Source organism: Nematolebias whitei, chromosome 8, assembly GCF_014905685.2.
Source record: "Nematolebias whitei isolate Nwh7 chromosome 8, NemWhi1, whole genome shotgun sequence".
Lineage (NCBI taxonomy): Eukaryota > Metazoa > Chordata > Actinopteri > Cyprinodontiformes > Rivulidae > Nematolebias > Nematolebias whitei.
The window spans coordinates 31872359-31886015 of NC_056505.1; the positions used below are offsets into that span (position 1 = coordinate 31872359).

Genomic DNA, 13657 nt, shown 5'->3' on the forward strand with positions numbered 1-13657 from the left:
ATGTATATCCTAAAATAAACTACTACTTACTACTTGTACTACTATTCCTACTTCGTGGTTTTTCACTTATTGCGTGGCTTCAGGGTACGGATCCCCTGCGATAAACGAGGGACTACTGTATTGGCAAAAAGACAAAAGTTTACATATTTTTATTTTAGATCAAAAACTTCCTTAACATTAATCTTACATTTATTTAAAAAAAAACTATTTTAATTTATTTGATTTGCTGGGTCAATTTTTTTTATTTATTTGTGCTTGGAAAGTTCATTTTAGTTACTTCTCAGAAACATTAGCGTAATGGAGAAGTTGTTTTTAGAAGTCAGTAAAGCATTGTTGTGTTGTGTACCATCAAATAATAATAAAAAAGGATTATTTATAACCAAAGGTGGTTTTGTACCTAATATTGCTCATTTTGAGGAGATTATTTTTCTTTTATTTTGCTGTTAAACCTAAAAAATATATAAAACGTAGCACTATTAAATTTGCAAGTCTACATTTTCATCAACCTCTTAAGCCAGTCACGGACCACTCAAAATCACTCCAAGGGCCGCAAATGGCCCACGGGCCACACTTTGAACACCCCTGAGCTGGGGGTATTTAATTTAAAAAGTCACTTTCAGAAATTACAAACACATCAACAGTAATCAAAGATTTCAGGCACCCAAATATATTTTTGTGATGCAGATTTGACAGTGAAGAAAAAAATAAAAACAGTATTGCTTCTTGAGTTACTTCACATTTTCTATTTCTCTCGTTGCCTCAGATAATGTGATCTCTGACTGTGATTCCTATTTCAATTTATGCAGTGAGAACTTCCTGGTGCGCTGGGACAGTATGGGGATGCCTAAAGAAATCGAAAAACTCAACAACCTGCCCGCCTTATTCACGGTAACTGAACCCCCGTCTGCTGAGGCACTCCCTCCGTCTCACGCTTACACAGTCCAAACGCTGCCTGGAATCTGTGACCAAAGAGGAAAATTTGCTTCGGCATGGCTCCTAATTGAAAGTTTCTCTGAATGCTTCACTTTCACGGCACATTACTGAGTACTCAAATGGATTTCCTTCCATTGTGCTGATGCTTTTTGTTTTAATGACACTGTCTTTCCTAACAAAAGTTGTTGTGCCTGTATGATTAAACGCATTAATCAAGGAGCTTTCGTTTTATTTGTTGCCTAATGTTGAGACAGTCGCATCACAGAGTAACAGAATAGATTGTGTGTGTTTTTAAAGCATTTGCAGCTGCTTTTACTCTGTTTCCAGTCTACATTATCTAAGTGAATGGACTCAGTGAACTGCTGCTGACAGGAGAAGGTCACTGGCTTTTGTATCTAATGGACCTCGTGTGCCGTCGCAGATCATCTTTGTTTGTCTTTCATTCCCAGGACCTGAGCAGCAGCGACCTGATGAGGCAGCGCCTCTTCCTGGTGTGTCAGATCATCAGAGTGGGCAGCATGGAGCTCAAAGAGTGCAAGAAGCAAACCGCCGGGTTGAGGAGACCCTTCGGCGTGGCTGGTGGGCATCGTTTCTTTTTATTCTTCCAATGTTTACCTTGTTAAAAAGTTACTTCAACAACAACAATAAAACACCTATGTAGGGATACGGATGCATGATTGAAATGAAGGATCCCTGTGTTAAACTAAATTAAAACACCTGCTTCCTGGCACAGAAAACGTCTTCTTTCTGCCTTGGCAGCAGTTTGTGGGAAACTGATTCGGAAAGTGTCGCTTTAATTTTGGACAGAGGATTTTTGGGTAAAACGAGAAATGGTTTCCTCTGGCGGTTCAACAAATGGACTCAAACCAGAGCCTGAAACAACATTTAACTTTGAAGTTACATTTTTCTTAGCCAGGAAAGAAACACAGGCGCACGTTGGCAGCAGGGCTGTGTGGAATTTGAAGACATTTATAAGCTGCAGATCAAGAAGCCTCCGTCTGTTTAACTATGCTGACTTGTGGTCGCGCCAAGCAGCAGGCGATTCACATTCAACGCTCGGCTTAAAGTAAACAGAACTACTTCCAGATTTATAGTTAATGCACAAGAAAACTCACATTTAAAGTTGTTTTTGTTAACGAACAAAGTGGGCATAAAGATGAATGGTGGGAGATAACGTTTTTGCCAGAGTCTTTGTGTTTTTTTTTTCCGTCTGTTAGCAAAATATCTCATGCACCACAGGATGCATATAATGAAACTCTCAGAAAACATCCATCAGACGTTCTTCTACAACCGATTAACTTCTGAAGTCTTGCCCGTTCAAGGTGGCTGCCACAGTGGGGCAAGTTTAGTCAAAACAAAAACCATGTAACTCTGTCAGTTTTACAGATATTGAGCTAACGTTTAGTGTGGTAGTAGCCGAGCGTCATTCACAACATATACTTTAAGTGCTAACAGATCACTTGACATTTTGCGATACTGCACGAGATTGTGCGTAACTTTATTTTCAAGGTCTAATCAAAATGGCTTTAAAATTGAGATTTCTTATTTTAACATAATCTTAGTCTAAAACTGGCATGAGGGCGGCGGATGATGCGCATTCCTTCAGGGATTATTAAACCTTTTTTTACGTCTGTCGAAGGAGGACATGTTGTGGAATAGTCTCCGTCCCTACGTCTGTAATTTTCCTCGTGTCCTTCCCGTAACCTCTGTTCCACTTAAGACAATTTAACACAACCTGATACACATTTGTACCACCTCTAATCAGCGTGTCACGTACCATATTTTTCAGACTATAAGGTGCACTTAAAATCCTTTAATTTTCTCAAAAATCAACAGTGAGCTTTATAATTTGGTGCACCTCATGCATTAATTCTGGTTGTGCTTACTGACCTCGAACCGGTGCACGGCGCTCAAAAATTTGTCAAAATGTTTTAGTTTCGCTTTATGCGCCTTATAATCTGTTGCACCATATAGTCCGAAAAATACGGTAATTTTTTTTCATCACCCTATCGCTAAGGTCAAGGTCACAAATCAAGGTCAAATGTTAGACAAGGTCTTTGCTAATCCAGGCCATTGCTATAGATTGCTGTATAACGGTTTGTCGATGAGCGTATCCATGTGCCATATGTGGTACTCTTGTTGTTTTTTGTATTTTGTGCCTTACTGGTTTCCTTCCATCGTGTCTGTCGTTGCAGTTATGGACATTACAGACATTGCCCACGGCAAAATAGATGATGAGGACAAACAGCATTTCATCCCCTTTCAACAGTGAGTCTTTTTATCTTCTACCTAGTGAAGCAGGCTGCGTTATTTTCTGTAATGCCACCCAAGTCAGAAAAAAAAACTTCTGACTCACAAGAACTAGAGCTATACTCGGTCCTTATCATGTTCTTCTGCTTCTTTTTCAAGGTTGCAGCTTAACTTTGCCTCCGCTGCATTTCAAGGACAAATACTAATAATAAATAAATAAATAAAACCTTCTTTGCAATCCTGAGTCTTAGGTCTTCTCAAAGGCAGCGGGCTTTTGTTGCAGCTGCACAGTGGGGGGGTTCAGGACGACGTGTTCACAGAGGTCTTAGATGGAAGAGCCTCAGAAACACCTCAGCTGCTTCTGGTGACGTAAACCACATGTTGTCTGTAGAAAACCGCTGTTTGTTTGCTGCTCTACAAAACAGCGGTTTCCTCTCGAGGCGCAACAGATAAACATAGAATGGATTATTAATCAACACGTATCAATTAAAAAAAAAAGTTAATTGTGTGTAGCTTTCAGCTGAATAAATAAAGTAGCCATTAGAGACATTTATGCAAATAAAGAGTTAAGGATTTTCTTTTCTACACAAAGAACAAATTACAGCACTGAGCTTTGTTCAGGGTTGCTTCCTTGACAAATGAATTCCTGTTTCATTAGCACTAATCGACTTACTTCCTAACAACGAGTTGGATAGTTGAAGTTAAAACCAAAAAGGTCAGGGTAAATTAATTTTTAAAAGAGCAAAAGATTAGAGTCAACAGGACATTGATATTTACTTCATTACTTTTGAAACACTGAAGTGGTTTCCAAAAAACATCTCAAAGAGCTCATAAAACATTTTCCTTGACAGACAGAGGCTTTCAGTGCCGGTCTTCTAAAAGAAAATGTGCCAGAGTGCTTTTTAATATTATGCATCATATTCTGGTAATCAGAAATCCTGCATTCATGTGGAACATTCTTGAGTTTAGAATAAAAGCCAGTTTAACTGCAGCATTGACCTGTGGCTTGTGTTGACGCCTCTCCTTTTAAAACTACATGCGTACAGTACTTTATACTTTTCTGCCCTGCTAAAGAATACACGCTTACATGGAGCTGACCTTTTGGGTCATGTTTTTCTCATTATTATTTGTGCATATAAATAATAGAAAAGGGTCTACATTAAAACTATTCACATACATCTTTTCACAGCAACATTTGTTTTAAAATACAGTACCCAAAAGTGATGTAAAATTGTAGAACACAAAGCCTCTTAGCTTGATGGATCCTTGGCCTCCCTGTTCTCACTTCCTCTTTCGCGTGGCACTGCTTTATTTTAATGGTATAACTTGGAATAAATTTGTTTCACCTGGAAGATAAATGTAAAATACACATGTTAAAAATATATGGCTTTTTGCGTGTAAACTGTGTTAAACTGAGAAATTAGGAAGTCTTATACTCTTAATTTGGTTGTTTACATGGATGAGAACAATAAGCATGAATGCAGCTGCTTCTTTCACCGAACATCAGATGATTCAGTTTGTTTGGTTAAATATTCTGCATATGATGATTTATACTGGCTGTGGGTGGCAACAGTATTCTGAGTTCTTTTTAATTTGGTGCCTTACAAACTGGAATTTTAAAAGATTTTCAGTTTGATCATAAGTACTTGCACTAAATACTTCAAAATTAATAAAAATAATTGAAAACACAAGTGTAGCACGGTGGCGCAACTGGTAGAGCTGCTGCCTCTCAGCGAGCAGGTCCCTGGTTCAAACCCCGGTCCAGGGGCCTTTCTGGGTGGAGTTTGCATGTTCTCTCCGTGCATGCGTGGGTTTTCTCCGGGTACTCCGGTTTCCTCCCACAGTCCAAAAACATGCATGTTAGGCTGATTGGTAACTCTAAATTGTCCCTAGGTGTGCGTGAGAGAGTGAATGGTTGTTTGTCTTGTTTGTCTCTATGTGGCCCTGTGATGGACTTGCGACCCGTCCAGGGTGTACCCCGCCCCTCGCACAGTGATTGCTGGACATGGGCACCAGCGACCCCCGTGACCCAAAATGGAATAAACGGGTAAAGAAAATGGATGGATGGATGGAAAACACAAGTTTTAATCACTCAAAAAATGTAAGTGGTAAGTGTGCATATGTAGTCACAGTTCAATACAATGTATAATTGTCAAATTTACAGATACTATGCTAAAATTTGGTGTGGTAGTAGCTGAGGTTCCCACTACAAACTCTGAACAGATTGTACGACATCACTTCATGACACTTTTATCAAGATTTTTCCAAAGACATTTAAAACTCCATTGTTTATACACTTAGCAGTGATTTTTAAAACCACAGCTGGGTGACATGCATTCCAATAAGGCTTGGTAGGCCTTTCATTCAAACATTTTTTCTTCACTTCATTCATTTGAAGTAATTTGTGTAAGTCCAGTATTTAAAAACAAATTCCAGGTAATGAGGCAACAAAATAGGAGCTTCAAGAGGGCGGATGATGTTGCAACCCACAGTAAGCTCCTTAGTGAAAATGAAGCCGTTTCAGTTTGTCAGACATAATGGTGCTATCTAAGGCCCTGTTCACATGAAAACAACCTCAGTTCATTTCAGTTCAGTTTATTAATATAGCGCCAAATCACAACAGAAGTCATCTCAGGGCACTGAACAGAAACATTATAAAGTAAGTTCATAACATTATTTATCTAAGGAGCCAGCAGATTGCTTTGAGTTTTCACTTCGTCGCAGTCTCCGGAAATGTTACATGTTTTTTCAATATTTATTGGGATAATAAACAAAAAAAAAAGAGAGAGAGGGTTTACACAAAAACACTGTACATGTCAAATGGGTTGCCAGATAAGAAATTATGAACTATAGTAGTGTCTCTTTAAAATGATAATATTTTGACAAACTTTCACATGTGCTGAGTAAAGATATTCTAAGATTCAAGGATTCAAGGTTCTTTATTGTCATTCGCACCACATGTGGTACATGAGGTGGAACAAAATTGTGTACACAGGGTCCCAATTACATCCAACAATAGCAAAAATATAAAGTGTAAAAAGAAACAGTAAAGAAGTATTTACGATATAAACTAAGATATACGCTAACCCAACGCCAAACAGTACGCTAAAAGATCTAAGATATATGCCAGTCACTAATAGGACAAAACAATACACTGAACAACAGCAGCATGATTCTCGTAGGTTCTGTTTGGCTATAATTTACACGCTTAATGCGAGCATTAACATAAAATAAATGAACACAAACTAGGATTTATTCAAAGCATGCAACAAAAATACAGAAACAAGATGCCAAAAGTGAAAAAGAAATAAATCTACAGCAGCATGGTCCTACTGGCAGAGTGGTTCTGATGACAGTGAGGTTTCTCTTAGCAACATGGTCCAGTTAGCATTGTGGTTCGGTTAGCGGCGTGGTCTTGTTAGCAGCATTAGCAGGTCTTGTTATGAGATCCCGTCAGCAGCTTGATCATAATAAGGATCGCAGCAGCTGCCTCCCAGACTACCTCCAGAACCGGGTCCGGCAGACAGAGAACATCCAAGGTCCCCCGTACAAGGTTCTCAGATGTCGTGTGTGTTGTGTTTGTTGAACATTTGCACAGAAAAGGAGGGGGTAAATAAGATATTTTAAATGTATCTGGCAACCCTGCATGATCACAGTTATTCCAAACTGATGAATACACGAACGTCTCTTTGGACTCTGGATTTTATTAGTTTGGCTCCTACATGCGGAAAACATGAGTAGCACAAAAAACACTCTGCGCTCTGCCATTTATTATAACTGTTGTTAGTGCAGACAAACTTTGGACTGTAGCTGCCTGTAGTGCGCATTTACACTTATGGAGCATTTCACACCTCCTTGGGGGGTTCCCCGAAAATCTCCACTTTGAGATCTGGAGTCAGAAACTTTAGGTTTCAGAGAGAACGAGGGTTGTTGTCGTGTAAATGAACAGCCGAACTTTCACTGAAAAAACGTGCCGTGTAAATGGGGCGTCAGATTAAATATGACACAGACAGATGTTTGTATTTGACTACTTTGTCAGTAGAAATGAGGGAAGTTATTCTAATAATGAAATGGTTTACTTAAATATTAAACATAAATATTCTTGTACTCAGTGGTGTTTAGTGTTTTTCTGTTGCAGCCTCCTGAGATACTATAAGTGACATGTTTGAAGGGATAATGGTGCGTCTTGTCAATAAATCTAGAAGGCCTCACAGTGCCTCCGCAGCTCTTCCGTCCATTTATTTGTCACCTGTCAGAAATGGTGGCAGCTGATATTTCTTGTTCCCATATGTCTCCCCCAGGATCGCTATGGAAACCTACATCCGCCAGAGGCAGCTCATCATGTCTCCTCTCATCCCTTCTCGAGTTATAGGAGAGAACGAGCCGCTCACGGCGGTCTTCAACAAAGTTATAGCCACGCGGGAGGTCAATCACAAAGGCCAGGGTAAGATGAAGTGCTCACAGACCGCGCTGTCCCCTGTGATTTCAGAGGCTTGCTCCAAATTAACCTTTTTGTTTTGGAGTGAAAGTAAATGTGTATGAGGGATCTGCTACACGTACCCTTTTAGCGTCTGCCTCATTGGGTTTCCTCACATGTCTGCCGGCAGGGCTGTTCGTGACCCTGAAGCTCCTCCCAGGGGACCTTGCTCAAGTCAGGAAGGACTCCCCCCACTTTGTAGACCGCAGCACGGCAATCGTCAGAAAAATGGGCTTTCCAGAGATCATCCTCCCAGGTGGATTAAAGCCTTTGTTGCTGGGCATTACTCTATGTTCACCTCCTTGTTCATTTTAATTGTGCACAGAGCTGTGAGAGAGCTTCATGAATTCGCATCCCGCTCACCTGACGATCTCTTGTTCTTTGTCCAGGAAACGTGAGGAATGATATTTATGTAACCTTGCTTCAGGGAGAGTTTGACCGTGGTAAAAAGAAGACCCCCAAAAACGTAGAAGTCATACTGAGTGTGCATGATGACGAAGGCAATCCGATGGAGGTAAAAAAAAGCTGTGTCACTGCAACAAGGACTCTTTAGTTTTGATTTATAGTTCCACTTTTTGTGCCTAATGGGGCAAAATCATCACACGGGCACTGCTAAAAAGCAGCTGCAGCCTCTTTTAATGTGAAGGTTTTATGTATCAGAACGTAATAAGTAAAGTGATATATGTTGTCATCACTGCATGTTCCCATACAATGGTGAAATTGGTTCTCTGCATTTAACCCATCGCACCATAGATACACCCAGATGGAGCAGTTGGCAGCTATGTAAGCGCCCGGGGAGCAATTAGAGATTTATTGTCTTGCTCAGAGACACCACAATATTTGGGAATGGCTGGGGATCGAACCTGGGACTTTTGGATCCCAAATCGGCTGCCCTACCTTTACCCCATCTCGGCCCTTACAACAATCATCTGGTTCCTACCAGTTCTAATTTAAGGCATCACATTCTTTTAGGGAATGCATATCACCCGCTAACTTTCACAACAGAGTTTTAGGTTATGATCTTAGGTTGAGAAAACACTTGTACTTTTTTGAATCAGTTCTTGAAGATATGCAGGATCTCATCCCATGCTCAGCGTATTTGTTGTGAATAAATTTTAGCTACTACCATATCATATATTATCTCAGTATCTGTGTACAGTAGTCCCTCGCTATTTCGCGGTTTGTTTACCACGGACACTCGCTCCATCGCGATTTTTCAAAATAAGATTCGACATGACACACAATTGGCTGATTGATGGATGAGCCACACGATCGGCATGGACATTTTTATTTAAAATAAATTATTTTAAAGTATTTAGCACCTGCTGCACATTTGTGCAGCCCTTACTGCTGCAGGATAAACTTCCTGCTACAGCTGATCTCCGTGCAGAGCGGAGAAGTGGGTGTGGCCAATAGCACTTGCAGATGGCTGAGAGCAGCGGAGGCAGGGAGCTGAAATCATGACATTCTGTGCTCTTTTAGAGCGTTTAGAGTTTAGAAGCATGGTTTAGAATATTGCAAGAGTGTGGGAAGGGTTTAAAACACCTTAATATAAATAAATAATAAAATAAACTACTACTTACTACTTGTACTACTATTCCTACTTCATGGTTTTTCACTTATCGCGGGTCTTCAGGGTACGGATCCCCCGCAATAAACGAGGGACTAAGTGACTGAGTTATAGCCATGTATGTTCTTGCTATAGTCACTTAGCTCTGTTGGCCATCTTAAAATGAATTGACTCCAAATGGTAAACAGATGTCGAGATACATCCAGTAATTGTCTCCTGAAAGGCTTACGAAAATCTGTCCAGAGGTTTGTTAAATATTTTGCTCACAGACAAACACAGACACTATATCAGTGACTTTTGTGTGGTGGGAGATAAAAAATAAGGTAAATCAAACTTCAGCGAAGCAACAGAACATGAGACATTACTCAGTGTCAACATTCACTAAAATCCTAATTAAAATAATGAGAAGCACTGTTTGTCGAGCCACTTTTAGTAACCTGCTGTAATCAGTTTTTTTTTAGTTTACAATGCTACAGAGAAAATTTTCCCTTGGTTCCCTGCAACCATTTTCTCTACAACCTTGGAAGAAAAAAAGGATAGTCCTTCCATTTTATCCTGACCATAATGCATAGTTCCTGTGTCATGGCCCTAAGAGATAACATGTCAGGCGGTTTTATGAGGGTCCATCAGCATGAGAGAAACTTGATTTATTTTCTGTTTATGGCCAAATCACAGGAAAATTAATGACACTGACATCCACCTCAGATATCTTTAGTTATTTCAGTGACAACATGCTGACATGTCGCAAGAAGATGAAAAGTAAAAAGTGATATAAATTATCTGATAGAACAGCAGCATCTCTTTCAGCGCAGCCTCCCACGATCTGCCCGCTTGGCTGCCGTTTCTCGATTAATAATTTCTCAGAGCAGGTTTATGTCTCCAGCCATGCCTCCATTATTTTATATTTGAGCTGTAAATATTTTTCTTTTGTCAAAGCAGATATGAAACGTAGCGAAAGAGAGAATTAATAATATTGCCTTGTAAACTAATTGCCTTTCTTCGTTCTCTGTAGAAAGCGGTTTTTCCTGGTGCCGGCTACGATGGCATAACAGAGTACAGGTCTGTCATTTACTACCAGGTGAAGCAGCCTTGTTGGAATGAAACTGTTAAGGTGCGTCTACATCTGCAGGCATCACATGTTCAAAGAAATAAAGGATTCACTGTAGCTCTTGTGGGTACAATACGACGCTCATTCCTCTTTGTGTTCATTATTTCCCCTCAAGGTGACTATTCCCATTGAAGACGTGTGCCGCTGCCACCTGAGGGTGATGTTTCGACACAGATCCTCCCAAGACTGTGAGTTACTTATTTCTGTGACGGATCCTGCCACCATGTTAAAGGGAGAGTTCAGAACGTTTCAAGTGGGGTTTCATGAAAAGGTCATGAAAAAATATCTTACTTTTGTACAGTACTCTTCGAATGGCCTGAGTTCGGTGAAATAAATGTTTAGATTTGACCAAATGGACCAGTTAATTGCTAGTCAGAACAGAGGCTTAGAGCAAAGGAGATTACATGTGTCTAAAAACAACTCCTATACTTCATATTGGTTTATATTAGTGCTCCTTGATTATAGGAAAAAGGTCCTGTTTAACTCACTGATCAAGTCAACTTTATTTATAAAGCACATTTAAAACAGCAACTGTTACCAAAGTGCTTAACAGTAAAATCAGTGGGAGTAATTTCATGGGGAAAAGTAACAATAAAAATAATGATAGTACTGAAAATTAATTACAAGCATCCAAAGAAAAACATAGAAACGCAAAACAATAAAATACTAAATCAAGTCACAGTGTGTTAAACATTAGGGAAAACAGTTGTGTTTTTAGCACTGATTTAAAAACAGGAAGTGAAGTGTCGGGGCAAACTGTTCCAAAGTTTGGGGCCCATGACTGAAAAAGCCCGATCTCCTCTGAGCTTCAACCTGGTTTTTGGAACAGTCCAAAGCAGCTGATCGGATGATCTCAGCGCCTGAGAGGGAACATATGGTTGAAGTAGCTCAGAGGTATGAGGTTGTGAGGCCATTTATGCACTTAAAGGTTAGCAGGAGAATTTTAAAATCAATTTTGGTACGTACAGGGAGCCAGTGAAGGGAGGACAAAACTGTTAATATGCTCAAACCTACAAGTTCCTGTTAATAGCCGAGGAAGCCGATGAAGATGATGAAGTCTCTTGCTTCAGCTTTTTTTTTGACGGATGATTTTTTTCCTTCCTAAAGATCAGCTGAAGGCTTTCAGCTGCTTCAGCACTGAGTTAACAGGCTTTAATCGAGATAAGCTCATATTTTGGAAATGCTTCAACTAAACAGCTTTAATATTGGCCAGGCCATGTTTATAAATGAGAACTGGTTCTCAAACATTTCACTTGGTAAAATTAAAGTAAAATAATAAACAAAATTATTTAGCAGAACATTTGACTCCACACAAACGGCTGTAAAATCTTTATTAAACTCCCGTTAGTTTGTCAGTGTTAGAATTTAAGTGTTTTTCTCTAAAGCAAGGTTGTTTAAAGAGCTACCTACAACAGGTAAGACATTATTTGTAACCTTTCTGCAGAACCCCATGGCAGAAGGTCTAACGCATGTCTTTTAGAACAGAGTTGGATTTACTCGTGCCTTCTGCTCCTTCAGCCAGGGACAAATCAGAGAAGCCTTTCGGCATGGCTTTCGTCAGGCTTATGAGAGGAGATGGAACCACACTAAAAGATGGCCGACATGAACTTATCGTCTATAAGGTGGCGTTACACGAGAACATTCTAATATAATTATAAAGATTCAATTTATGTCACTGCATTTACAGAAAAGTTTGATAATCTCATTATGCAGACAATCTGTCATGACTATCTGACTGTGGTCAGATGGATTATGCATGAATCCCTCCAAGTCAATAAACATGAGATTACATCTCCATCAATCAATGCTCTTTATGATTCATTCTCTGAGTTCTGAATTTCTTAGGTTGACGTGAAGAAGGCAGAAGACGCAAATGTTTACCTCACCTTGCCAGCAACTTGGACTGAAGTGGAGGAGAAGGAGAAGCAGACGGGGAAGCAGTTTCACCACTCAGGAGCGATTCCTGTGACCAAAGACAGCTTCCAGATCGCAACGCTCACCTGCTCCACCAAACTCACTCAAAATGGTACCGCCGGGCTCGTTTCTCATTACCCCCTTACATCAAGTCCTAAAATAAACTATAATTGAAAAAATGTCCTGTCACAAGTCATTCTGTGATGGGCAGCATCATTACACCCCCCCCACCAACAAGTCGCTTTATAATTCATTGTTAATCTGCGTTGCTAATATTTTGCGGATGTTTTCTGATACCGCTTTAATTGAGCTTATATTAAAATTCCCAGCGTTTAACACAATTCCCTTAACGGATGTTGTTGATGTTGTTGATGCTGCATCTGTTCTCAGGTGTCAATGTTTGTGTTTTTCTTTCAGTGGACCTGCTTGGCCTGTTGAACTGGAGGTCTAATCCTGAAGATCTTGAGCAGATTTTGCAAAGACTCATGGAGGTGGAAGGAGGGGAAATCGTCAAAGTAAATCCCCACACGTGTTAAAATAAATAAAACATTTTATACTAGGGGCATACACCCGTCATAGTTCGGTTTGTGTTTTATTGTGTGTCACTGTTTAGTACAGATTTGGTACAACGGGAAAAAAGCTACATGCTATTTTTTAACAGATACTAACTCTAAAGCAGAAACAAGATAAAGACCTTGGATTTCTTGAAGGAATGCATATTGTCCACCAACATTCATGCCAGAGTTTTAAACTAAATCATTTTATGTTGAGACGAGATAGAGTTACAGCTGTTTTGGTCAAACCTTGTAAAAAGTGTTATGCTTAACCATGATGTTGTGAGATCTTGCTAAATGTATTAGCGCTCAGAGTCTCAGCTTGTATTGCCCTGAATTTTGGCTCAGTATTTGTTGATTGACTGACACAGTAGTCCCTCACTTGTCACGGGGATTAGGTTCCAGACACCCCCATGATAGGTGAAAATCTGTGAAGTAGTGACATTATATTTATTTTAGTATTTACAGTAGTCCCTCGCTACTTCGCGGTTCGTTTATCGTGGATTCGCTATATCGTGGTTTTTCAAAATAAGATTGGACATGACACACACTTGGCTGATTGATGGATGAGCCAAACAATCGGCATGGAATTTTTATTTAAAATAAATTATTTTGAATTATTTTGCACCTGCTGCACCTTTGTGAGAACCCAGAGCTGCAGAAAAAGCTTCCTCCTGCAGCTTTTTGCAGCTCATACTGCTGCAGGATAAACTTCTTGCTGCAGCTGAACAACTGATCAGCTGTTAAGCGTGCAGAGTGCAGAAGTGGGCGTGGTCAAGAGCACTTGCAGGTTGCAAAGAGCAGATATATATATATATATATATATATATATATATATATATATATATATA

At 39.8% G+C, this 13657-nt stretch overlaps 1 protein-coding gene across 1 annotated transcript in view; it reads left to right on the plus strand.

The window, feature by feature from the left end:
- dock5 (dedicator of cytokinesis 5) overlaps nucleotides 1–13657 on the plus strand; it is a 61155-nt gene that overhangs the window by 18653 nt on the left and 28845 nt on the right. Inside the window, exons 9-19 of the mRNA XM_037680705.1 lie at nucleotides 807–888; nucleotides 1383–1512; nucleotides 3129–3201; nucleotides 7485–7627; nucleotides 7791–7916; nucleotides 8050–8174; nucleotides 10243–10341; nucleotides 10454–10526; nucleotides 11857–11960; nucleotides 12184–12364; nucleotides 12670–12767. Of these exons, the coding sequence (XP_037536633.1) occupies nucleotides 807–888; nucleotides 1383–1512; nucleotides 3129–3201; nucleotides 7485–7627; nucleotides 7791–7916; nucleotides 8050–8174; nucleotides 10243–10341; nucleotides 10454–10526; nucleotides 11857–11960; nucleotides 12184–12364; nucleotides 12670–12767 (1234 nt within the window). The remainder of the gene's footprint in view (nucleotides 1–806; nucleotides 889–1382; nucleotides 1513–3128; nucleotides 3202–7484; nucleotides 7628–7790; nucleotides 7917–8049; nucleotides 8175–10242; nucleotides 10342–10453; nucleotides 10527–11856; nucleotides 11961–12183; nucleotides 12365–12669; nucleotides 12768–13657) is intronic.